Source organism: Cygnus atratus, chromosome 2 (assembly GCF_013377495.2).
Source record: "Cygnus atratus isolate AKBS03 ecotype Queensland, Australia chromosome 2, CAtr_DNAZoo_HiC_assembly, whole genome shotgun sequence".
Lineage (NCBI taxonomy): Eukaryota > Metazoa > Chordata > Aves > Anseriformes > Anatidae > Cygnus > Cygnus atratus.
The window spans coordinates 134805083-134832506 of record NC_066363.1 but is presented as its reverse complement, the minus strand read 5'-3'; the positions used below and the strand labels follow the sequence as shown (position 1 = coordinate 134832506).

At 40.4% G+C, this 27424-nt stretch overlaps 1 protein-coding gene across 1 annotated transcript in view; it reads right to left on the bottom strand.

Moving 5' to 3' along the window:
- Positions 1 to 23468: 23468 nt before the first annotated feature.
- SLC26A7 (solute carrier family 26 member 7) overlaps positions 23469 to 27424 on the bottom strand; it is a 64899-nt gene continuing 60943 nt past the window's right edge. Inside the window, exons 18-20 of the mRNA XM_035546324.1 lie at positions 25592 to 25646; positions 25399 to 25502; positions 23469 to 23548 (exon numbers count right to left, since the gene is read on the bottom strand). Of these exons, the coding sequence (XP_035402217.1) occupies positions 23513 to 23548; positions 25399 to 25502; positions 25592 to 25646 (195 nt within the window). The 3' untranslated portion in view covers positions 23469 to 23512. The remainder of the gene's footprint in view (positions 23549 to 25398; positions 25503 to 25591; positions 25647 to 27424) is intronic.

Sequence of the window (27424 nt, the reverse complement as noted above, 5' to 3'; positions counted from 1 at the left end):
AGCCTGCTCCACCAGGGGCCTCTCCACAGGCCGCAGGGGAACTTGTGCTGCATGCCTGGAGCACCTCCTGCCCTGCTGCTGCACTGACCTTGGGGTCTGCAGGGCTGCTTCTCACTCCTCACCCTCCCAGCTGCTTGTTGCACAGCAGATTTTTTTTTTTTTCTTTTTTTTCCTGTCTTAAAAATGCTCTCACAGAGGTGCAAACAACATTGCTTATTGGTTCGGCTCTGGTCAGCAGCAGGTCCCTTTGGAGCCAGCTGGAACTGGCTCTGATCTGACATGGAGCAGCTGCTGGGCTCTGCTCACATAGGCCAGCCCTTCAGCCCCCCTCCTACCATGCCCTTGCCACGTAAACCCAAGACAGTACCCTAATCTTATGGTATTTTTAATAGAAAATCTGTTCTGTGGAAGAAACATCAATTATTTTTTAAAATCTTCCTAGATTCCTGACCCCCATAAAAGACAATTATGATTTGAACTCTTCAGAAATCTGTTATTTGGTAACATCACATAAAACATTTGTCTTTCCTGTGCACTGACATCCATCAAACAAAATCACTGGACCATCTTCAATCACCTGGTCAAAGAAATACTACAGTTACTGTGATAGCACATAATCAATATATTCTGTTTTGAAGATAAATCTTGTTTCAGTAAATGCCTTGCTTCTTGGACACCAGGAGACTATTACTCAATGAAAATATTGTTTCATTCAGATTATCTCTTCATTAAAAGTTTATGGCTGGGAAAAAAAAAAAAAAAGTGTGGTTGGGAAGCCAATTTCTTACATGAATCTGAAACTAACTAACTCTGTGGCCGAAACAAAAGGAAAACAGAAAAGGTGTTTTCTCCTGTCCATGAATCAAGGTACTACCTCCTGCTTATATGACTCCTCACACTGACATTATCAACAAAGACGATTCACACTGGCCATCTAGAAGGGCTACCTGATCTAGTAGGTGTCCCTGCCCATGGCAAGGAGGTTGGAACTAGATGATCTTTAAGGTCCCTTCCAACCCAAACCATTCTATGATTCTACGATTCTGACTTGTACTTATATCTCCCAGACAGATGTCTTAAATATGGATTTTCCACTGCAACTTAGCTTTACTTCAGTCTAAACTGAAACGGTTAAAACCAAGAAAACATTTATATTAAAAAAAAAAGAAAGTAATATCTCAGAAATTGCTTCAGACTACATATTTTATAATTAATTTGGCATATTTTGTGTAAGCTAGGAATGCGTATTATTTATAATATAAAATAGATATACTTTGGCAGGAAAAAGTCATTTCAGATTCACTAATAAGCTTATTAGTGTTTCTAGGTGCTCTTGAAAGAGTATTTTGGAAGAAATTTCCATTCCATTCTTTTCTTAGGTGCTCTAAATATTCCACTGATCATTGAGAATTGCCACCGCGTGGACAGGTGAAATCCTGCACAGCAAAAAAACTGTGTTGAAAACTCTATGGATATGGATGGGGCAGGCACTGTACTTCAACAGTTTGAATTTTCATCATTGTAGTCATTTCTCTGGAAAATACTTCCCAGTATTTGGGTAACTGATTTATGCATAAAATCTGTTTTGCTACAAAATGCTCTCTGTATTATTTTAGAGCGGAAATATTTTATGTAGGAATTGCCTCGGTTAAAACTTAAAATACAATTTTCCCCATAGTTCTTTTCTTCCATACCCCCCACCCCAAAAAAAAAAAAAAAAAAAAGGATTAGCACCAAGAAATTTAAGTGATTTGCACAAATGGAGGTGTTCAAAGATGCTCCAGCTCTGAAAGTTCACAGCAACTGAAAAGCTTTAAGTATCTGAACCATCCAGATAGTTAAATGGGGGTGATTCAGCATTCCATTAGACAATTCGCGTTATATCTCCAATTACATCTAAGATATAAATGGATATAAAGCTTACGGTACTCTGGAAGATTCCAAGACAGCTTTAATTGATTTCATTGGGAATTCCATTTGTGTACCTAAGGGGAGATTTTGGCTGCTCATATTAAAATGCAGCATCTCAACGTACTTAAATAGTGTTAGAAGAATCTGAAAGAATGGACAGCTTAGGTTTTTCTCAAGAGACATCAGGATGCTGCAGCTTACATGAAGTATATAACAATAATAAATATAATAGTATATAGTATATATACTATATAGTATATACTATATACTATACTATATAGTATATACTATATAGTATATACTATATATAGTATATAACAATAATAAATATAATAGTATATAACAATAATAAATAACAATAATTTGAAAATATGAGTATTCACATCAACAAGGATTTCAGTGTAGTGACGCACTTTGGAAAACAGGGCTGCATCAGATAGCATTCCTGAGTTTACACTGGTTTAATTTCCAAGAGATTTCTGAAAGAAATAACAAAGCCTGATCTGAGAGTTAACGGCTAAGGACTGCTGTATATTCATATTTATTTGGAACAGTTTAGTAGGCTGCCTTGTTGTGCCTTCATGCCCCTCTGCAATCAACAGTGGTGCATGAGCTTGTGGTAATGAGCATCCTTAAGGCGGAGGGATTCCAGCCAACCCTGCAGAGTGTTCTGGGCTGTCCAGCAGCATGAGAGGGACTTCAGTTTGTGAATAAAATACTTGCATCTCCTTCAGTTCAATATACTGTCCCAGCTATTTCTTCAGGAACAGGAAGGGAGGGGAGAAGCAGCAGCACTGCAGGCCCCTCTCAGGGGTTAAAAACCTGGTATTTTTTGGCTTTGGCTGGATGGCTGCAGGTCGTGCACATAAGTGTGAGTGTAGTGGAGTACTCACTGGGTGAGTATGCAATAGCCAGGGACAGTGGTGCTCTGTATTTTACTCTCAACAGATGCCAAGTCAATGGGCAGTAGGACAGCAAGAAGTAGTTTTCATTTCCTGCCTAAATGTTTTTCTCAGGGTAGCATACAGTCAGCAGAACTGCTCATTTATGTCAGTAAGTTCAGTGTCTGTTGGGCATTAACTGAGGCAAGTGTACCCTGCTTAATTTCATAGTTGCCAAGTAACTTTATTTCATGCTATGCTCTTTTCGCAAGAAAATCTGAACAATGTTTTAGAAGGAAGCTTGTCTGTCCCATTTTACCCTCTTGCATTTAGTCTCCTGACTGTCTTTAACCCACTGCTGTCTCACAAAATCTCCTTTGGGCTGTAGTAGCATAGTTAAAAGCTCAGAGATTTATGACTTCAATTGTTTAGCTCAGTGGCAATAATGCATCATGACAGAAGCAATTGTTGGAACAGGCAGCTATGATACCATTCTTTTATGAAAAACTGTAGTTTGAGATAAGGAAGGCAAAAGAAGTCTCTTGTGAATATTATTATCCTCTGGAAATTATCCCAAAAAGATTTGCAGTTTCTCTATAGGCTATGGCTAGAGTTCATTGATCCACAGACTATCATCCTGAATAGCAGATTAAAAACAGATGGCCATAGATCTGCTCTTGGCTACAAATCTCAAAAGAAATGAGAGGGAGTACAGTGGTGACTGACCACAAATGAAAGGATAGTAAGGATTATTATTATTTTTTTTTTAATTCCCTCTTTGGTTCTTGTATAGTTTTATACAATGTCCATTGTAGTTAGAACTCAAATAATATTGACATAGAGAAGGTATGCAAAGTAAACCAAAGTAGATCAAAATTATACAAAGTACCCTAAAAATACATTACAAAATCTTTTATGTGGGGCCTTTGTTAGGTTATTGTGCTGGAGCAGCACATTGCCAGTGAAAAGAGTCTTTGTATAAACTGACTTGAATTAATGGTAGTACTTTTGCTTTAGTGGCTCGGGTCAAGTGAAGAGTAGGTATAAATTATGTGTCCTTATAAAAGTGATAAATATATACTGAAAAGTAAGGCAATATAGAGGGTGAATCCCTAAATATTTTAACTGTCAGGTCAAAATTCTTGTTTTCATTTAACATATGTCCATATGCAGATTTGTTAATATAGCAAGTAATATCAGTCCTTTCGCATATAAGTGCAACCTCACAGACCAAGGTCTTCCATCTTCTTTTTTTTTTTTTCATAGTGTTTGGAATAAAGATATTCCATTTATTGTGGAGTTCTATTCCACTTTGAGTAATATTTTCCTTTTTCTCTGCTCTGAATTTATTGAAATGGTGAGCCGAAACTCCAAAATTACGCATGATATAAAAATTCCAGAAAATGTTAGTACATGCTCATTGAAGCAATATATTTCAACACTGTTTTATTCTGACCTCAGTATCATCATTCTGACAAGATAAAAATCCTTCAACTCAAGACTGTAAAAATTCTGAATTTCCAGTTATTGTGTAAGACATTGTGTTTGGATTTGATTTTTTTATTAAAACTATATAAAAAAATCAATATTCAAATCATTTGAATAAGACAGTCAAACAATTAATCTTGTTTTGACTTTTTTTTCACAGTACATTTTCTCAAAATTAATAAACTAAGTATTTTGAAAATAAGGAAACTGCACTTTCTTCAGGAAGCTCTTCTATTAAATAGTTTTCAGGCAATACTACTCTTAGATAGTAAGTCACAAGCCCGGGTAGTCAGTGAAATTCGCATACAGTTCATTATTTAGTTTCAATTCAGCTTTTTTTAAAATGTTTTTGAGCACAAATCAAGTGCAAGCATTTTTCATCAGGAATATACTTAATAACAACACGTTAATGGACTCAATAATATTAATTGTAATTCTATAACAATGCATAAACTATATAATCAATATTATTGTTATAAACATCTACAGTAAATGGTTGTAGGAATCAAATAATCAAATTATATTGTTTCTGTTCTTAGATTGAGAGTATTTTTATATTTCATTTATTCTTGGATACAGTTTACAAGCACAGGGGCACATACTTCAAATTCACTTTCAATGAAGCAGAGCATCTGTAAATGTCTGCTGTTCAAATATTTGAAAAAATTTAATTCCAAAGAATGTAGCATGAAAAAATCTTTTTTCTTTTTAATGTTGATAGTACATGAAATACATGTCTACATTAGCTAGGTTTCTTTTTTACTATGATTGAAAGATGAAATATAAATAAATAAAACCATCTCAGCTCAGCTGATGTTCAGGAATTAGCATCAAATTATTGGAAGGTGTCAGCCCTTCACAAGCTGCCCATGCTAGCATCTCCTGGAATGGTTAACAACTTAGAAACAAACCAACACAGAAGTTCTGGTCAAGACAGCTCTGTTTTCTGAATTAAAATCTGGATCTTGTAAGCGTCCAAAACATCAGATGCAACTCAGATGTTCAGCTGCAGACCCATTGGAGTTCTTGTCTCCCTAAATTAAACTCACTTTTCCCCAAGACATTATAATTTCATTTACATTGTTATTCTCCACCAATATGGAATGATTTATTTCTCATTTACATCAGACTAAATTGACAATTTTCTGTCAAAATGTTTCCCCCTGTGAAAATTACTTTGCAATTAACACATAAGTTTTACTAAAAGAATTCAAGGATATTAAACCTTTCAATTAATGATAAAAAAAATCAAATGGAAAAAAATATTTTAAAGAAATCTAAATATACTTTCCGTTAGTAGTGAACAAAAGGCATTTTATGTGCACATTTATTTTACTTGCCAAATCAATTTAACTACTGGAAAAAGGTTTTTTGTTTGTTTATTTGTTTGTTTTTGTTTTTTAATGAAAACAGCATTTTTCCCCCCAAATCCATCCTAAACATATGAAACTGTTTGTTTTTTAGAATAAAATATAAGAATTAATTTGTTCTGACATACTTATCCTCTCTTTAAACATCTCTGTTTTACGATGCTGCTGGGTACTGTCACAATTCACCTTCTAGACACGTCAGGGAATGTCTCAGGCACATCAAATATTTTTCAGGGGTCATTCCATGAATCCAGCACTTCTTCAATTATCTTTTTTGATGACCAACGAAATGATCCTTGTTGTCTTGATAAAAATCCATTCTTGGGAATGCTCTGCCTTTTCTGTCACTACAAAAACTAGCTCCTCACAAATCCCAGATTGAAGAAGACAGCACCACTGCCATTATTCCAGATGTAGCCCCACAAAACCATTTTGAAAAACTCTGTCAGTTCCAAAAAATGTTACCTCTGATAATGAGTATTCCCTGTTTTCGCTCCTCTGTAGCTAAATTTTAATGTAAGTTACACCAACTGAATTTTTTAAGGACTTCTGGTGGAGCAGATCTTTAACAGATGTATCAGCTTCAAGGTTAAAATCCTTATGTAACTAAGTTTTTGGAACATAAGAGGAGACTGAGACTGTCTTTGCTGTGGGCTGTTACTTAGCACATGTGCATGTGAAAGCTACTACTTATATGGCATTATGTCAAGATCTCGAAAACCAGAGGCTCCTCCAAAATATGGAGAAGAGTACTTACATATTAAGGAAATAGTGTGCTGCTCAAAGTGAAACATAGAGAGGATCAATCTTACTGTTTTGGTTCAGTAAGTCTGTGCAAAGAATGCTAATTCTGACATATTCATCCTGTAACAAAATGAATTCTTCTTTTCTCCTTATGAACCAAGCTAGGTCTATGGACTTAAGCAAAGAGGATAGAGATGGGTTGTACATTGTCTGGAGAATGGGAAATCATAAACAGTTGATTCCTCTGTTGAAAAATGGTCCAGTCCTTCAACAAAATATTAGACAAGTTACAGTTTAGCTACATGGTTTTGAACTCTGTGAAGTAGGTGGACAATGAAAGTCGTTCATTAAAGCAAATGTCAGCCAAACTTGCAATGCCTCTTGATTAGCAAAATGGCTTTGCATGTTACGCCTCAGAGTACTTCCTCAAGGTCCCATTTCCCTAATTTTCTAAACTTGTGCTAATTAACTCTTCATGTGGAGACTCGTTGTTACTGATGCAGTAATGAGCTGCACCAGTTACCAGATGCAAAAAAAAAAATATTCCTGACTCTCAGCTTCCAAGGCAAAGTCTTTGTCTTGTTGTTCCCCTTTTATAAAGCTTTCTCTTGTGTGTTTAGTACAGGAACATCCTCCAAAGGAAAGGTGGACTCCCACATCATGCCTAGGCCTCTGTTTAGGAGGAGGCTTTTACTCATTTGTATTTCCGAGCTCAAGATAGCCAGCACATGAAATGCCCATGGAGACATGAGGTGGGATTCTGCATGCTCCCCCAAGCCTTCAAACCTTTCTGATACAGAGTCTGGCTCTGCACTGTTGGTGCAGTGGTTAAAAATAATTTTGAATAAAAAATCCTTATCCATAGCCCAGTCTCATATCCTGAAGAGTTTATTATCTGAACAATGAAGGTCTGTAATCAAAATATCCTGATGTTAAAGTTGCTGTTGTATCACCATATTTTTGAATATAGCCACAATTTCTCTCTAATTTAGTGTCTTATGCTCTGCAAAGACAGGCAACTGTTCAGCCAAGAGTGGTAAGGAAGGTTAACTAGCAGTTCCTGTCTTCAGAGATCAGCCGATGTCATTGATTATGGCAGTTGTATAAAGAAGGAAATGAGGAAACCACATTAATTTTAGTGTTGTTGAATACTCATCATAGTGAAGGGTGAAGGACAAATGAATGCTTAATGAAAACAATTAGAACTATTGGAAAGGAATAGTTGTTCACAAAGTAAAACGGAAAAACCTATGAAGAGGTGGGTGTGTTTCTATGTGCTATAAATGACATTACAGACTACTACGTCTTGGGAGGAGCAAGATGTGTTTGGACTACCAATTTTTGTCTATAATACAGAGGTAGATGCTTAGAATTACACCTATATTCAAAAGGTTGATGGCAACTTACTCACCAGAGCCAGTAAGTCATAGCTACATGCACATTCAATGGGAATAGCACACTGGGAAGTGTGAACTGTCTGAATGGGACTCCCATGTCATTCGGTAGACTGCCCAAGGAGTCAGACAGCCTTTGCTTCACTCACTAACTGGTCTGTTGAACTTAAACATCTGTTGGGCATGCAAGGGTGTTTCAAACACTATAATAGCTGCTAGGAATATGTCTTGTTACCATTAACCCCTTTCAGTCACCAACTTCAAGGAGCAGAATATACACTGCAAGGTCTGGTACAAGTTAACATACTGCAATCTTTGCATGCAGACGTAGCCCTGGCCAGGGATAATGAATTAATTCTCTCTGGAACTCAGACAAAGGCTGGCAAAACAGAATTTTGCAGTGATGCTTTTCCCCTTGCTGTCTTTGTAAGAGGCAGGCTGACTGTGGATTGCTCTGCAGTGACTGTTGAATTTAATCTTGAGCAATTTTTTTTTTCTTTGAAAGAATGCAAAAGAACTCAACCTGGTGAGTTTATCATATTCTTGCCTTTAATGCATTCCAAGAGAAAACAGATGACATCCTAAATGAAATCAGATACATAAGAGTATCCTCCACATAAATTTTAAGGGACAGAAATATTTTCAATAGAGGGACATTTGTTTAAGGTTGTATTAAAAATAAATAAATAAATAAATAAATAATGTTCCCCTTTCTTTTGGCTTTAGGCCTGTTTTGAAATATAATGTGGCTATTTTGCCCTTCCACCCTTCTACTGTCACAGTTTTTATCTGGAACATTTTTTTATCAGATAGCAGTATCCTGTGCAACAGGAAATATGTATATATATTTCTCTTTCAACAAAAATAATCCAAAGGTTTCATTGTGGAATGAGAAAGGGTCTGATGACATTTTCTAGCAGCCAGCAAATCATGCTGTCATGCATAGGGAAAAAGCCACTAAAATATCCCCAGCTAAAATATCGCAAAATTATGTAGAGCTCAATTCTAGGGAGCCATCTGCCATGTGAAAGCTCCACTGATTTCTAAAGGCGTTCATTGCAGGCAAGCTTGCAGGACTGGACGCATAATTTGTCCCTTTTAGAAACTGTAGCTGTCAAAAAGAAGCCTTCATCACAAACACATGAGTGGCAGAGGCTGCCTGAAAAAAAAAAAAAAAAAAAGGCCATGAATTCAACTGGGCAAAAAATACACCAACATACCCTCGACAGGAGTTTTTGTGCTGTCTGTGTGCGACAGCTACAGGTGTAGAAATGAGCCACCCATGAAAGGTCTGATCCTGCCACGCGTATGCATGGAAATCTGGCTGCTCTCGGGAAGTTTTCTGTTCAGAAAGTGTGCAGATAAGGTTCCTCTTCAGTAATTGCCCCTTTCTGAATTATAAGGCCTTTTAAAACAAAAGTTAAATAATGCCGGCCCACTTGGAAGAATCTTCATAATACAGATATACAAACTATAAACTACAGATCTATAGACTACAGTTATGTATGACTGAGATATGTATATGTGCGTATGTGTAAAATTTTAGTATTTCCAGTTGTTTTATTAACAAGTATATCCTGGAGATGGTTTCGTGGGTCCTACCTTGGGACAGAAAGATGGTCTAAGCCTCTCAGTGTCCTCCCTCCCAGCTCTATGTTTTTGGGAACACTGAACCTAGATGTGGAGGAAGAAATCTGCAGAGAGGCAGAAGGGGATGTGTTTTACAAATTGCAGCCTGATGAGGACTGCAACAACATTAAACACCCATGGAGAGTTTCTATAATACAAATACTAAATGAAAAATCTTTTATGGCAATAGTGAAAGCAAAGACTTTGATATATATATATAAAATAGACAAAATTCCATTAATTTTCAACTCAGGACAGACGGTATATTTGAATTTACAGACATGCCAAATGGTAATTTTGGCTTCCAGTCTTTGAGATGTGGCTGATCTATTATGGGTGATAACAGCATATGCTACTTTCTGAGTCAGTTTCTGTTATGTCATGAGAGGCGCCACTGCTAGTAATGGGAGGTATTTTTACGTTAGCTAAATTGCAGAGTGAGGTTCATAACATAACAAATAGGTGGGCTTCAAAGGTATATTCAGTGCTTGAGATGGATGTCAAATTCAATACTGCTTAAATAAATCAACAAAAGCAAACCTCACATGACAAATCAACATGGTATGTATTTTGTTCAGGTTTTTTTTTTTTCTTTCTCGATGTCAAAGGGTTGTGTGCCTTGACAACTTCCTTTAGCTGGTTATGCCTGGGAGACTCAAAGGAGACATTTGGCCTTCATGGGTCTGTGTCTGAACTCGTATGTCCTGGGGAGGTACGTAGCTGCTTGAGACGCCACCGAGCAGCGATGAACAGCCAAGGAACGGCAACATCTGAGTGCAATTTGATGGAGCAGATGTTGCATCCCGGCACTCCACAGCTGCCCCAAGGCTCTGTCTGGTGTCAGCCCTTCCCTAAATGAGTTTTCATAATGAATTTATTTGTTAATTGACACATAAAAATCTATGTTAATATAACATTAAGGACCTATCTTAAATTAACATGGCCAAGAAATTGGAGGGGAAAAAAAACAAACAAAAAAAAACAACACAAGAAATCCTGAACTCGAATGTCACCAACACTTGTCTGCTGTTTTCCATGGGGAAGAAACTGCTGGTACAGACACACTTTACACCCCACAGAATTAAGCATTGCTGCTTTTTTTTTTTTTTTTTTTTTTTTTTCTGCTACTTGCTAATGAAAATAGTATTTGCATGGGAAGATCCTTTCTGATACCTGCATGGGCAGAGGCAGCACCTCCAAAGCTTGGTTGAGGTTTTGGCAGTTGCTCCTGACCTTGATGAGTGCAGCGCCATAAGGACACTTTATTTGCTTTTACCTGGTGCCCAGACTTGCAGCTCTGGTGGCACCAGACCTGGGCACAGCAAATTTGGGGCAGATTTTGGTGATCTGGCAACACACAGCTTAAGTTCTCAGACCACACCTTGGAGTACACAGCCCAGATGGACAGGATGTTGCCCTTCTAAGCCAGGGACCAGGGAGAAGGTAGGTTCAACAGCCATCCAAACCTACATGGATGTCTCCTGATAAATGGGGCAGTAGGACTATTATCCTAGCTTTGAATTAATCTTACGACTGAACATATTTCTCCTTTACCTTTCTCTCCTCTAGTTAACGCACTTCTAATCCTATCCTAAGTTTTCTTGGACACGTGCCATGAACTCTGCCTGACACTACCCCACTGGTTCTGGTTGAAGTATCTGAGTAGCTACATTGGTGGAGGAAAAATGACTGAAGTGCTTTGAGTGCTGTGTTTGCAAAGACTGTCCACAACACAGAGGTGTTAATGCTCAGGATACACCTGTTCCTCCTTATGGACCACCTGTCTCTCTGAAAAGGTGTAGTCTGTGAGGTTAAAAGAGGCAGATGTCGGCTTGCTCATACAAGTACTTCACACTGTTATGGATGGAACACCTATAAATACTGCATTTTGTCTGAAAGAAGAAATCTTACTCTAGAGAACAAAACAAAAACAAACAAAAAAACACAACACCCTCTTTTATTGCTATGAAGTAATTTATATGTTATTACAACTACATTAACAGGCTCGATGGCAGTGTGGGGCAACTATCTTTGTGTGAGGCAAGTGGCACCTCTGCAGAAAAATTACTTTTCTGCTGATCAAGGGCCTGCCAATAGCAAATGGTTTAATTTTTTATCACATGCCTCCTCATGCAGCATCCCCGTGCAGCCTGATATCCCAGCTGCCCCACAGGCCTTCAGCCTTTTCATCCATGCACAGTATCACACACCCCCATTCCCTTGATATTTCTTCTCTCATTTGGTCTCTTCCCACACCCTGCTGCTTCCTCTCAGTCCAGTGCACCATGGCCTCATATTTCACCAGCATTTCAGCCCTAGTCTCCAGCTCTGCATCTGAACCATTGCATGTGTGTCACAGTCACTGTTGCGCTTGGGCTACTCAAGCTGCAGAGCAGCCTATAGGAAAGAGGACAGGGGAAGAAGGAAGGAGCGAAGCCTTCAAGACTTCTGTCTGTACATCTGTAGAGCATCATGGGTCCCCTAAAAGTCACCATCTCAGTTTCATGGTGCTGGGAATTGAAGACATTAGACATGCTGGAGATATGTGAAGTGGAAACAACAGTGGAGCCAGGCCAGCAATGAACCACTTTTTGGCCGGTGGAGCCAGGCCAGCAATGGCCACTTGCCGAGGCGATCGGCTCCGGGGCAGACGCGTTCTGCAGCGGAGAGAGGGATCGGGACAAGCTGGGCTTTTTTTCCTACATCGATGCCGCTCGAGGGAGCCGCCAGGACCCGGCAGCTCTCGTGAGGGAGGCTGACGAGGCAGCTGACGAGGCATAGGCGGAGCCAGCAGCGCCCCCTCCCCGGCCGTTCAAAAGGAGCCCCCAGGGGGCGCGAGCGACCAGGAGCGCGGCGACCAGGACGGGCAAAAAGGGCGCGGCGCGGCAGTTCGCGGAGGGAGGGCGAGCAGGGAGGGCGGAGAGGACAGAGTTTCCCCCCGCCCATAAGAACAACACCTTTAACGGCTGTCGACTGCTAACTAGGCTGCAATGGTTTACACCAGGCAGACTGCTCTCTCTAGAAAGTCTGTGTCCACCCAGACTGACCGCCTGCTCAACAATGTGGCAGCTCAGGTCTCTGGGTGCAGGGAGTGTCTGAGCCTGTTGCTGCCATCTGAGGGAGGCAGAGGCTCCGTGTGTGTGAGGTGCGAGCAGGTGGACGACCTGGTCTGCCTGGTGACAGAACTCAAAGAGGAGGTGGATAGGCTGAGGGCTATCAGGGAGTGTGAGCAGGAGATAGACTGGTGGAGCGACTCCCTGCAGGGCTTGAAGGAGAGGTACCGGGGCGAGACACCCCAAATGGGGGTGGACCCCCTGCCCTGTCGCTGTCGGGCAGAGGGAGGGGACCTAGGAGTTGAGGAGGAATGGAGACAGGTCCCTGCTCGACCTCGCAGGCAACGCACCCCCCCACCGGCCCCTCCTCCCAGGTGCCCTTACATAACAGATTTGAGGCCCTGGAGCTTGAGAGGCCGGTGGGTGAGGACGAGGTAGAAAGTCTACCCGGGAGGATGCCTAGGGCGAGGAAGCTGACTCCACGCCTCAAGACAGCCTCCACCAAGAAAGACAGAAGGGTGATCGTTGTAGGTGACTCCCTTCTCAGGGGAACAGAGGGCCCTATTTGTCGACCTGACCCTACCCGTAGGGAAGTCTGCTGCCTCCCTGGGGCCAGGGTCAGGGATGTTGCCAGGAAGCTTCCCAACCTGGTTCGCCCCTCTGACTACTACCCTCTTTTGATAGTCCAGGCTGGCAGTGATGATATTGAAGAGAGAAGCCTGAAGGCTATCAAAAGGGACTTTAGGGGACTGGGATGGTTAGTGGATGGAGCGGGAGTACAGGTGGTGTTTTCGTCCATCCCTGCAGTGGCAGGGAGGGGTACCGAGAGGACACGGAAAGCCCACCTGATTAACACGTGGCTCAGAGGCTGGTGCCAATACAGAAATTCTGGGTTTTTTGACCATGGGGCGCTTTACTCGGCACCCGACCTGGTGACCGAAGATGGGTCCCTATCTCCAAGGGGAAAATGGATCCTAGCCCAGGAGCTGGCAGGGCTCATTGAGAGGGCTTTAAACTAGGAAAGAAGGGGGACGGGGCTGAAATAAGTCTTGTTGGAGCTGTGCCAGGGGGAACAATGGCAAGGCCAGGGGAGAAGGCAATGGCCCGACTGAAGTGCATCTACACTAATGCACGCAGCATGGGTAACAAACAAGAGGAGCTGGAAGCCATCGTGCACCAGGAAGGCTATGACTTGGTTGCTGTCACGGAAACGTGGTGGGACCACTCTCATGACTGGAGTGCTGCAATGCCTGGCTATAGGCTCTTCAGAAGGGACAGGCAGCACAGAAGGGGTGGTGGTGTGGCTCTCTATATTAGAGAGTGTTTTGATGTTGAGGAACTTGAGGCTGGGAATGATAAGGTTGAGTCCCTATGGGTTAGGATCAGAGGGAAGGCCAACAAGGCAAGCATCCTGGTGGGGGTCTGTTATAGACCACCGAACCAGGATGAGGAGACGGATGAGGAGTTCTACAGGCAGCTGGCAGAAGCCGCGAAATCGTCAACACTTGTTCTTGTGGGGGACTTCAACTTCCCAGACATATCCTGGAAGCACAACGCAGCCCAGAGAAAGCAGTCTAAGAGGTTTCTGGAGAGCGTGAAAGATAGCTTCCTGTCGCAGCTTGTTAGTGAGCCTACCAGGGGAGGTGCCCCGCTAGACCTTCTGTTTACGAACAGTGACGGACTGGTGGGAGATGTGGTGGTCGAGAGCTGTCTTGGGCAGAGTGACCACGAAATGGTTCAGTTCTCTATTCTTGGCGAAGTCAGGAAGGGGACCAGTAAAACCGCTGTCTTGGACTTCCGGAGGGCTGACTTTGAGCTGTTCAGGACACTGGTTGGCAGAGTCCCTTGGGAGGAGGTTCTGAAGGGCAGAGGAGTCCAGGAAGGCTGGGCACTCTTCAAGAAGGAAATCTTAACGGCTCAGGAGCGGTCTGTCCCCACGTGCCCAAAGACGAGCCGGCGCGGAACTAGACCGGCCTGGCTGAACAGAGAGTTGTGGCTCGAGCTTAGGAGAAAAAGGAGGGTTTATAATCTTTGGAAAAGAGGGCGGGCTACTCAAGAGGACTATAAGGATGTTGCGAGGCTGTGCAGGGATAAAATTAGGAAGGCCAAAGCTCATCTGGAGCTCAATCTGGCTACTGCCGTTAAAGATAACAAAAAACGTTTTTACAAATACATCAATACAAAAAGGAGGACTAAGGAGAATCTCCATCCTTTACTGGATGCGGGGGGAAACTTAGTTACAAAAGATGAGGAAAAGGCTGAGGTACTCAATGCCTTCTTTGCCTCAGTCTTTAGCAGCAAGACCAGTTGTTCTCTGGATACCTGGTACCCTGAGCTGGTGGAAGGGGATGGGGAGCAGGATGTGGCCCTCACTATCCACGAGGAACTGGTTGGTGACCTGCTACAGCACTTGGATGTACGCAAGTCGATGGGGCCGGATGGGATCCACCCGAGGGTACTGAGAGAACTGGCAGAGGAGCTGGCCAAGCCGCTTTCCATCATTTATTGGCAGTCCTGGCTATCAGGAGAGGTCCCAGTCGACTGGCAGCTAGCAAATGTGACGCCCATCTACAAGAAGGGCCGGAGGGTAGACCCGGGGAACTATAGGCTTGTTAGTTTGACCTCAGTGCCAGGGAAGCTCATGGAGCAGATTATCTTGAGTGTCATCACGCGGCACTTGAAGGGCAACCAGGCGATCAGGCCCAGTCAGCACGGGTTTATGAAAGGTAGGTCCTGCTTGACGAACCTGATCTCCTTCTATGACCAAGCGACGCGCCTGGTGGATGAGGGGAAGGCTGTGGATGTGATCTACCTTGACTTCAGTAAGGCTTTTGACACCGTTTCCCACAACATTCTCCTCAAGAAACTGGCTGCTCGGGGCTTGGACTGGCGTACGCTTCGTTGGGTTAAAAACTGGCTGGATGGCCGGGCCCAAAGAGTTGTGGTGAATGGAGTCAAATCCAGTTGGAGGCCGGTTACTAGTGGAGTCCCCCAGGGCTCAGTACTGGGGCCGGTCCTCTTTAATATCTTTATCGATGACCTGGACGAGGGGATCAAGTGCACCCTCAGTAAGTTTGCAGATGACACCAAGTTAGGTGCGTGTGTCGATCTGCCCGAGAGAAGGAAGGCTCTGCAGGAGGATCTGGATAGGCTGCACCGGTGGGCTGAGGTCAACTGTATGAAGTTCAACAAGGCCAAGTGCCGGGTCCTGCATCTGGGGCGCAACAACCCCAAGCAGCGCTACAGGCTGGGAGATGAGTGGTTGGAAAGCTGCCTGGCCGAGAAGGACCTGGGAGTACTGGTTGATAGTCGGCTGAATATGAGCCAGCAGTGTGCTCAGGTGGCCAAGAAGGCCAACAGCATCCTGGCTTGCATAAGAAGGAGCATGGCCAGCAGGTCTAGGGAGGTGATTGTCCCCCTGTACTCGGCTCTGGTGAGGCCGCACCTTGAGTGCTGTGTTCAGTTTTGGGCCCCTCGCTACAGGAAGGACATGGAGGTGCTCGAGAGAGTCCAGAGAAGGGCGACCAAGCTGGTGAGGGGTCTGGAGAACAAGTCTTACGAGGAGCGGCTGAGGGAGCTGGGGTTGTTTAGCCTGGAGAAGAGGAGGCTCAGGGGAGACCTCATCGCTCTCTATAGGTACCTTAAAGGAGGCTGTAGGGAGGTGGGGGTTGGTCTATTCTCCCATGTGCCTGGTGACAGGATGAGGGGGAATGGGCTAAAGTTGCACCAGGGGAGGTTTAGGTTGGATATTAGGAAGAACTTCTTTACTGAAAGGGTTGTTAGGCATTGGAATGGGCTGCCCAGGGAAGTGGTTGAGTCGCCATCCCTGGAGGTCTTTAAAAGATGTTTAGATGTAGTCCTTAGTGATATGGTTTAGTGGAGGTTTTGTTAGTGTTAGGACAGAGGTTGGACTAGATGATCTTGGAGGTCTCTTCCAACCTAGACGATTCTGTGATTCTGTGAACCTGAAGATCGGCAGATTTAAACACAAATTTACTGCTGAAAATAAAATGAAAATGCAGATTGCAAATGCAATATTCCAAAACCTGTTTCAAATCTGGAAACACTCCAAGACCAAAAAAGAGAGGTTGATTTTTTTTTTTCCTTATCAGTTAGGATTGCTCTCATTCTTTCAAAACATGTCTTCCCTTATGGAAGTACTCTGAATTAAGATTTTGGCTAAAGGAATCAAGCAGAAAGCTTGAAACAGAAAGCAATGAAGTTCCAAAGATTTAAAAGGAGTTAGAGAGAAAGCAAAGAGAAAAAGGAACCTGAAAGAAAATTCAAAGAGCATTTAAAATTATTAGTTTATACTGAAGTATAAACTAACTATACTGAAGTATAAACTGACAATTCCAGTACTGTGACTACTAAACTTTCTTGGATATGAAATGTCATAATATTATTTTAAAACATATTAGAGGAGGACTTCAGTAATAGAGATGTAAACACAGCACGTCCACAGTGGCAGAAACTCTCCCATCTGTAGACTGCCACAGATGAATTGTTGCTATAATTACAATAGCCTGTTCAGGCTTCAAATGTTTGTGATAGCAAGTCAAGTCCCTTGCCATCATGAGTTTGGTTTAAAGACCATTCTCTTGAGATTAAAAAACATGGTTACCAGATCACACCAAAAATGCAGCTCTGTAATGGAACAGGTCCTCTCCTGTCCTCATGTTTCTATAATCACTTTTTCTATCACTGTGCTGGTTCAGTTCCTTCAGAAGCTGCAAGTGGTCCAAACCTGAAACCACCCCAGAGAGATTGTGTGTCATTTTGTAATGCTCCTGGCACATTGTCAGTAGGCTAATAGAGACCTTGTTTCTTGAACTGATGAGCAACAAGCCTTTTTATCCACACTACCTGGGTCTACATATGTCAGCTTATTTGCTGGTGGCTTTCTTTACATAAACAAAGCAATTTACAGACAAGCAAAACTGTGTAAAAAAATGACGTTCAACAAAATCTGACAACTATTAGTAACAATTAAGGGATCAAATTCTTTTCTGTCTCAGATGTAATAAAGACAGTGTGTCCAATTTGTGGGATGTACTTTGTGGGATTTAGGTGAAAGCACCGGGTGCAGCTTAATCCAGCATTGTGGAGTTTAAAAAAATTCTTAAGTTCTGGCTGCAGTTTTAAAGCACAACAGGCATAAAAAGCATTTACAATCACCAAGTCAGACAGAGGCAGAATAGACCTTTATGACCACCCGTGCATCCATTCCCTCAGTTCTTCTCAATCCTTAATCACCTGAACATATCCAACACAAAAAGCCTTTTTATTACTGGAAGGCACATTAGGAAAATATTAAACAGCTATCCATTTCTCTGCTTCTGCAAGCATGCTTTCCAGAAATGCTGTGGAGTCAGAGGGCTCCTGTTAGGGAAGAAGTTGCTCCTCAAGCTACCTCTCAAGTCCCTGGTGAGAGCCCACCTTGGGCTTTGACACACCAGTTCTGGGAATGAAAAGAATGAGGTTACTCAGCCATCTCACTCCAGAGTGCTTTCCTTGCCATTTTGTGAGTGTAATCAAGAAGCATAGCTGTAGAAAACAAAAAACAATGACAAAAAAAACACCTTTATCATTAAGAATATCTACTATAAATTGGTAACACTACAAGCCATTTATATTTTACAAGCCATTGTAAAATTAAATTTAAAAAAATGTAGAGGTTGTATTAATTTTGGTAGAGGTAAATGCTTTCATAAATTACCAGGCTTGAAAAATTAAGCTACTACTTTCAAGACCAAATTTTTAAAGGGATGTCAATCTTTTTCTGTTAATGACATTGCAGTTATTAAGGGAGTGGGAGGATCACCCATAATTTCCCTTATACTGGGGTAAGCCACAGACTTTATATATGCTATACCATCAGCGTGCACCATCTGTAGAGGTAAACTACCGAGTTAAACAAGACGTATTCAAATGACTGTATATGCATAGAGGCAATATTGGGAAAATTAGCCCAAGATTTCTGTATTCTTTATATAGGTAAAAACATCTGTTAGATGCCATACTCCCCTAAGAATTGTGAGGAAGCCAAACTTCTGAATATAATACAATTTCTCTTCTCTCATTATTAAGATCTAATATATTTTGAGGTTGGAGAAAGAAAAATATCTCATCACAGATTGGTTAGACCAAAATGTTAAAAAAAAAAAAAAAAAAAAGCTGCTAAGTATTGAAATAATGAGGGCATCTTCCTGCTGCCACATGTAAATTGTCTCATATTCCAATTTATTTCTGTATAAATTTATTGTGTATGCTAATACACAAAATTGAAACAACAAAAAAAATATTAAATGCATCGAAAAACATATGGAAACATGCAGATTATGTGATCTTTACTAAAAATCCATCTTAATGATGAAAGCACCATTTAGCATCCACACTGGAAGTGCACTTGTTCATTTATTTATGAGATGCTACTTTCTGTAGACAAAGAAAGTATCTTCCAAAAATAGGAGTGCCATATTTTCAAGGCATACTGTGTATTTTATTTTTGTAACTAGTAAATGTCAAACAGTATTCATACACAGTATTGATGCATTAAAGTTTTCATTCAACAGTGAAGATACCTTTCCTTGTTACATTATATATTTATGGCACACAGAGCTGTCAAATAAATTATGTCAAAGCAGCTGAAGTCAGACCTTGTGACACTTGAATCATAGAATCAGGGCAAATAACCTTTAAAAAGAAAGACATATGATGAGAATTAGAACCATTTAATTTGCATAAATATAATGTTAACAGTCTTTTCCTTATTACACATTTTATGCCTAATTTATAATTGTCACTATGTTCACTTCTTAACATCAGTTTGCACTCTATTTTTTTTCCTCATTGCTTGCTTTGTTTTGGAATGTGTGAAACACAAATTCTGTAAGAAGCATATGATCAGATCCCCATTTTAACATATTCTGATTTGCATATCTTAAATTTTATGGGAAAACTCTTCATTCACGTCATGTAATATCTAACATTTAGAATTAATTCCTAAAAATAGCTAAGAATTCCTAAACACATCAAACAAATACCAAATCTCTAAAAATATTGAGCAACTCTTGAAAATAATATTATATTAATATTTTCCTATGTAGTGCAGAATACATCAAAATGTGCAATATTGAAACGTGGATCTTTGTAACTCACATGTTCCATATGCTTTGAGTTTAGGGCTGTAAAATCTGTGCATCTGAGTACACAGATAGGAACCAAAATGAATGGCCGGATTTTCAGAATTGTTTACTGCCTGGAGCCCCTGTTGGTTTCATTAGGTGAAACCTTGCAGAATGGCACGTTAGGTGAGGAGATGCTTCCTCGAGCCTCTGCTGTGAGGAGTGGAATCTCTTGCCTTCAGAAACCAACAGGAACCAAGGAAGCTCAGCACTTTGCAGGACTGGACTCTTCTTGCTAACACCACACGGCCTTACGCATGCAAGCACAAGTAATAAAATTTTGCATTACTCTGAAAAGTCCCTATGTATATTCAGGTAAATCAGGCTGGAAGGTACAAAGATGCATGGCTGCCTTAGGGGGACAGAATAACAAAGCCCCCTTATTCTTACTGGCTGTAATTCATCTCAGTTGTGAGAGTGATACCAGGGCATCTAATAGCACCCAGGCTTTGGGCAGCCCCTTTGCTATGGGGTGGGTTTGGTTCACTCTGCCCTCCTGCCCCAGAAGAACAAGTACATTGCAGCTGATGGGAGGTCTGGGGATAAGGTGCTACAGACCTCAGCATAAGTTACAGCCTAATGCTTCCTGTGAGCCAGAGCCAGTGGACAGTATATACAGAAGAACATTGAGGAACGGGTTAAAACTGATACTGAACTCCAAAACTAAAAGGTTTAGGGTGTTTACTTGAAGCTTCACCAAAGAATCAGGCAGTTGTTTGCCAGTTAACAGTACAACTGGAGCGCACACACCATCAGCAGAGATTTGCAGAGTCACGCAGATGAGACACTCAGCATCTCACAGGCCACAAGCGGAGAGATCCATGACAACTCCCTGGCAGTCAGTCACTGCTGTATGAAATCTGACAACATCTAGTCACCTGAAGGCAGGCAACAATCACCATTTTTTTTAAATGTCAATAATTTGATGGTAAAAAAAAGAAGAGAGGAGAGAAGAGAGGAGAGAAGAGAGGAGAGGAGAGAGGAGAGGAGAGAGGAGAGGAGAGAGGAGAGGAGAGAGGAGAGGAGAGAGGAGAGGAGAGAGGAGAGGAGAGAGGAGAGGAGAGAGGAGAGGAGAGAGGAGAGGAGAGAAAAGAAAACATCAGCACTGAAGTAATTTGCCTTCCTAGGTCACTGGTAGGGGAAAAACAAAAAACAAAAAAACAACAAAAAAAAAGACTCTCTCATCCAGTAACCACTGCTCTGTAAAGCAGCTCTGGTCTGGCAAAGGCTAAATTCAGTACAGACATTTTAGAAGCAATTGAAAGGGAAGCTTCCATTGCTGCCCAGCTTCAAAACGCCTTCATGGGCTCCTCAAATGCTCTGTTCTGCTGAGAAACAACTGTCATTAGTGGTGCTACTTGCCAGAAAGGGAAGCTAATTAACAATTTATATTCTCAGAAATAAGAGGAAATTTAGGTTAATTATACAAAGTAAAATACATTACAGGAATATTACAAGTATCCCAAGCCCCAGTGCTGGAAGATTAGAGAAGTCAGAGTCATAAGGTAAGAAATGTATTTCATCCTTGATTCTACCCTGAGAGACAATCAAGCAGTAATCACAGCATTAAGACAATTTGAATTTGTAGCCTTACACTGATGAAACACATTTGTAAGTGATATTGTGCCACAGGAAGGTCTTTGACCTAATGGGAGATAAATGTCCATCTCAAAACAGCCATTTAGCTGTAGAAAAGTTATTTCTATTGAACACAGTGAAAAGCGGAAGATATTTTGATTAGTACTACAAATTTCTTAATTTGATGCAAAGAGCTTCATCAGGCACTAACATTACAAATAATTTTAACAGCATCTGTGTTGTTTCATTAACAAGATCATTCAGAACAAAAGTGAAGGTCTCCTGGTCGATGCTATCTTTGCTAAAGACCACGGTTTAACAATTTCATTAACCAACATATCCACAAATCTTCAGAAGATACATTTAGCCATCAAAGATGAAATAATGAACTTAATAGAAAAGATAACTTTTATTCATTTATTCGGCTTGCAGTTAAGTAGAGATCTCCATTCAGCTGTGACATACAGTTGATTCTTCTACAATTAAAGCACAATGTAAATAGTTTCTAAAGTGTTCATAAATTACTAAAACTGTCTGAGGAAATTAATAATCAAATGTTATAGCCTGTTACTACGTCCAAGGATGTAATGAGTCATTTGCAATCAACTGCAGCATCTGACACAAATACACTTGGCACAATGAACAGAACTTACTTCTGTGTATAACAAGCTTCTCACAGTTACCAATCAGCATTTTGCATAGTATTTTTGAAAATTTAGCTTAGTAGAACACGTAGAGAATGCTTCTGCTCATCTGTGGTACGATGTGTGAAATAACCCTAATAGTCACCTATGACTGAAAGGCTAAAAGAACACACGGCTCTCTCCCATTGTCTTCTGGTAGTGTGGAATGACCAAGGACAGAAGAAAGGCTTATATTTGCCTTAACAAAAACATGCAAGATGTGAAAATCACTCCATGAGCTGTCCCATGTACTTCAGGTAGCTGCTTTGGGCAGAGAGAGCTGAGAGAGTCTAGACAAATACATAGATGTAACTGCTGCTGAAAAGAGGATGCTTAGCATTAGATTTTGGCTATGCACTCCAGCTGCACAGAGCACCCTTGTGCTTCTTTCCTCTCTGTAGTGCTAAGATGACCATTACAGCCATGCCATATTCATTTACATTTTAGCTTCCATAGTTTTTTTTAAGGTCAGTGAGGTAATTACCTACTCCTCATCCATTCTCTTTTTTTTTCTCTCCTCAACTTTTACATTTTACAGCTTGTGTACATATATGGCAAAGACAAGAGGAAAAAATCTTCACATATGTTGCCAAATAATACGATATTGATGTGATAGTATAATCTAATATGATTGATGGCAATCCATAATTGCAAGCCAAACGTGTGAATTCAACCTGTGAATTCTTCCCCCCTTTGGTTGCTCGCAGAGTACTGCACACTGGAATTTGGGCTGAAAATTGACACATGCCTTCTGTGTCCCTCTAGGGTCACCTCCCAGCTGCCACAGCTGAAGATTCCAGCCCTGATCAAATTCCAGCAGTAATTCGGAAATGCAAACTATGCTGGAAACAAGAAAAAGTTTTGGAAAAATGTTACCAATTTTTCCTCTTCAGTCTGAGCTAAAGAATACCTGTGGCACTGAAAATATAGCAAACCATTATAATAACTCATGACATCTATTAGAAGAAGAGACAATCCAGTGCACTTAGCCAACATCCATCTGCCTTCTTTCAATATACTGTGCTCTCACTGACCTTGGCAGGCATTAAAAAGCATATAATAACCAAGTATGAAAAATGCAAGGATATGCTAGCTGTGATATGATGCTGTTATTGCAAATAGCTATCTTGAACAGCAAAAAGGATAAGTAAAGCTATTAGAGTATGCATTGGTGTATGACTTCCTGCATATACTGTATCAATTATAACACACTGCTTTTAAGAATTCATGTCTCCTTATTCCATGCACAAAACTACAGATGCATATTACAACTAATGTTATAATAGAAGATATCTAAAAGATAGTAAACAGTCAATACCCCACATCTGCTTTCTAATAATTTTTGTCTAAATGTGTATAAAAATATATAAAACCATTATAGAACAGTTGTATGAACATTCTCTGAGTGATGGCAGCTAAAGATTTTTTTTTTCTGAATGGCAGATCTGTCATTACTGAATGTTGTAAATATGTATGGCATACAAAATAGCATCTATGAGATCTCTTGGAGAAAAAAAAAATGCTAAAGAGAAACCGCGGTATAGTTCATTCTGTATATGAGTTGATCAGACTAGCCACATTTGATGGGTCAGCATCACACTTCACTCTGTTCACTGAACTTGCTGTAATTCTAAATTGTGAGAAACAGAAGAAGAAAAAAAAAAAGTATTAGAATGCTTTCCTAGAATATCACGTAAAAGTAGTGGATAAAAGACTGATGTGAGGGGATCAGAAACATAAATCCAAACAAATCACTTTCCATCAATTTCCACCTCTTTCTACTCTGTTCTTTTCTATTCTATCCTGCCATTTTTTCTTCACTCAAAATTCCTGCTGACCTGAGCGTCTTAAAAAGTCATATGAAGTGTAGACACAGTTACAGTGTGGTGCTGCTACCGTGGTCACCCTGCCGTTTTACTCCTGTCCATCTTATCTGCAGTTGTTAAAGTCAAGGAACACATCAAGAAACCAACTCACATGTTTTTAGTGCTCTGAAGAGGCATTGGCAGCATACATACACTGTCCATAATAATTACATTCAAAATTTGAGACTGTGTGCAAGTTTTTCAGACTGCTCCACTAAATCATTATTCAGAGTTTTGACTTGCTTAGCAGCTCCCATAGAAGCATGTTATCAGTTCCTCGAAAAATGGACTTCTGAGCTCCTTTTTACTTGAACATTTATCCTGGTCTTTCCCATTTCCATAAAAAGGGAATACTAGCTATCTTACAAGAATGTTAGGAACATTAATTGGTGTCTATAAAGAGTGTAGACCTTTTATAACACAACAATCATGCTAATTCATCTAATCAGACCCAGGCAAATACAATAGCCATTCCCATTATTTTTGCCCTGCAGTTACCATTTCAGTAAATTATTTTTGCAGAGCAACAAAGAAAAATGTTGAAAAGCACCAAAGAGAACATACTTTTCCTAGTCAATCCACCAGAACAAGAGTCAACTTGCCTTATCTGGGTAAATCAATGGAAAGTGTATTTTGTCCATAGGCAGTTCTAATTAAATTAGTAAAATGTGCCGGATCACAGTAAAGGGGAGAAAGAGAAAACAGAAACCACAGACCATGATTAGTTTAATGTCTCTTGGAGAGCGCTCTGAACTGAGCTCTAGCCATGTTTGGAATCATAAATACAACCATGGGAAAGCACACTGCTTATAATGTATGCTCAGTTACACTGGGATTACAATGGAAAAGGCTTATACAGTTTACGAGGAAAGCCCAGGTTTATAGCCTTTTAAAAAGGAATGGAAGAATTATTATTGAGCAAATAAATACATGTTTAAGCAAATGCATGTTCAAGCCTCTAGCCTCAATTTCTGAGCAAATCCTTCTTCCTCCTCCCTCTAGCTCTCCCTTCCACCTCATACATGTCCTCTCCCCTCTTTCCACCAGTGAGCCAACACATTACACTGCAAGGCCAGGCAGAGATGGGCTTTTTAGCTCTGAACAAATCTGCCAGGGATCCAGAAGTGTTTTGGTCAAATCAGCTTGGAACCCCAACTCAAATTTATCCACCTTCTCTGTTACTTAGCACATAGCAGGGCAATGCTAACCGGAGGCATGCTGTTTAAGCAACGCAGACTGAGGAACAGAGTGTAGCTTTAGTTATGCACAGCTGGGTACAAGGTAATTTCCCTCACCAAGAGGCTACGTTAGGTATTTTGAAATGACATTATGCTTTCCAGTGGACCATGCACCCAGGTTAATGCACCTGAACATCATGCCTCTGGATCCAACATAGAAGACATAGAAGTTATTGCAAAAGGAGAGGAAGAGAATGCAAGCAGGGAAAATGTGATAACTGCAGCCCCAGAGGCTGAGGACTGGTTGCAGAGAATACAGATAAAAGATTTCTGCACAAAACATTCACTGGATAAACGAGATTTCCCCAGACTATCAAAGTGCAGTGAGCGTCCAAGAAGCCCCTCCAGACTTCATCTACCCCTGCTGTAAGTCTCACCCTGTGAATCTGAATGGCATCGATTGCTGAAGAAACAGATTCAAAGAAGACAGGGTTTTCGGATTCAAGATTTCCACCGTACTGCATTGCTTTTATCAAGGAAGCTGTAATAAAACAAACATATGAGCACTGATAAGGTAGTGAGGATATATAAACTGTCATGTTAAAAATTTTGCTGTAAGCTTATACTTGCCTTTGCAGCGTGCTAGCAACACATCAATGTGTCTGTTTTTACAATCCATGTAAATCTATATGTGTGAAAACATGAAATTCAAAAAAAAACAAAACTGTTTAAAATACCAGCAGAGAATAAAATACACAAAAAAAGAATGTATTCAAAGCAGGCAGAGCATGAAGTGCTATGTGTCAGGCTATGCTGACAGCAACCACCAGAGAGAGCCCCTCTATAACACAAACAAGAAAACCCACACTGAACAGGAAAGCATCATTTCCTCCCCCCTCCACAAAGTACTCTACAGTTCTACCGGCAATAAAACTAAATTGATTAATAAGATAGCATTTATAATTATATTTTTTAGATTAGTTTTTCCAGTATGCCTTTTTCAACAAGTTGCTGCATCTCCTCTCTGTACGCTTACCAACCAGTCCAGAAAGACAGGAATTTGACATAGGAAACTTTGAAACTTCCAGTAGTCTATCAAAAAATTGCCATAGCCATCATGCTACATTCTGCAGTAAGTTGTTATTTTTCCTTTCTTTGAAAATATGCAACTTCACAGAGACTAGGTATCCAATAAGCTAGAAAGTAACAAAAAGTGAAAATAACTCTAGAACTAGAGTAGGCCCTTTTCTGACAGATGAGGAAGCATCCAAGGCAGTCCCCATTAAAAAAATAAAAAATAAAAATAAAAAAGCTTAATTAATCCACGTAAAGTGGAACAATTCTAATAGAAGAGATTCAATGAGAACCGCATCAGAATAACAGATTTTTAAAAGGAACCAAAAGCCTGCTTCAGAATAAAAATCCTTGTAACTCCAGCAGAAGTGATGGTATTTAGAGAATTAGGGAATGAGTGTAACATGGAAGAAGTGCATTCTTCCTTTGGGTAACTCAGTTCTGGACCTGTCTTTCAGATAGAGATTGCAACCCCAAACTGTATCTCATAGCCCAGGATGGAGTTGTATCCCACAAATCTGTCTAATACCTCTTTGATTTAATCTGCATTCTGAGATCTCAAAGACCTTTTGGAAATTAGTTTCACAAATTATTTTTTTTTTTTACCTACTAAGCTTATTGAATGCCTTTATTTTGAGGGGGGATGTAGTAAAGAATAATTCCTATTCACCTTACTTAATTATCCCAGTTTTCCTTTTGACTATATACACACCTAGATATGTTGTTTTAATTTTATTATTATTATTAATATTATTTTTAATTTAGCACTTCATTATTCACTTCAGTAAACTGAGAAAACAGGATAAGAAAGGGCCTGGGCTGAGACCCAAGTTCAAATCTAGTCTTCTATCTTACAAAAAAAAAATAATATATGAACCAAACCTTGCATACCCAATTAAATCTGTACTAACTGTACATCTTCTATTAAATGCCAAACCCTATGGAAACATAGGAAATGGATTCTGAACATATTTTTTCATCTGCTATATACAACTGATCGTTATGGTTGCTGGTTTTGGTCTTCTCGGGGCTCCTGCAATGAGCAAGGAACCCAACCTTCTAGGTATGTAACCCACAGAAGAAAACATGGAGATCATTAAGACTCCTGGCTTAGAAGAAAGCAAGTCATATAGATAAAATCACAGAAATAAAAGCTGAAATTTTAATGGTGTAAATCCACACATAGGTCTGCTACAACTGACATAACTGACATGACAGGGTTGAATATGACCTAAATCAGCTTAAAAATAAATAAATACATAAAAAGGAGTGCTTTCAGAAACTCATTTCCATTAAATATGAATACTTACATTTGCACTGAATGTCACTTAAAATATTTAGAATTATTTGTATACTATTTTATATAAACATAGCGCAGTTTGGTACCAA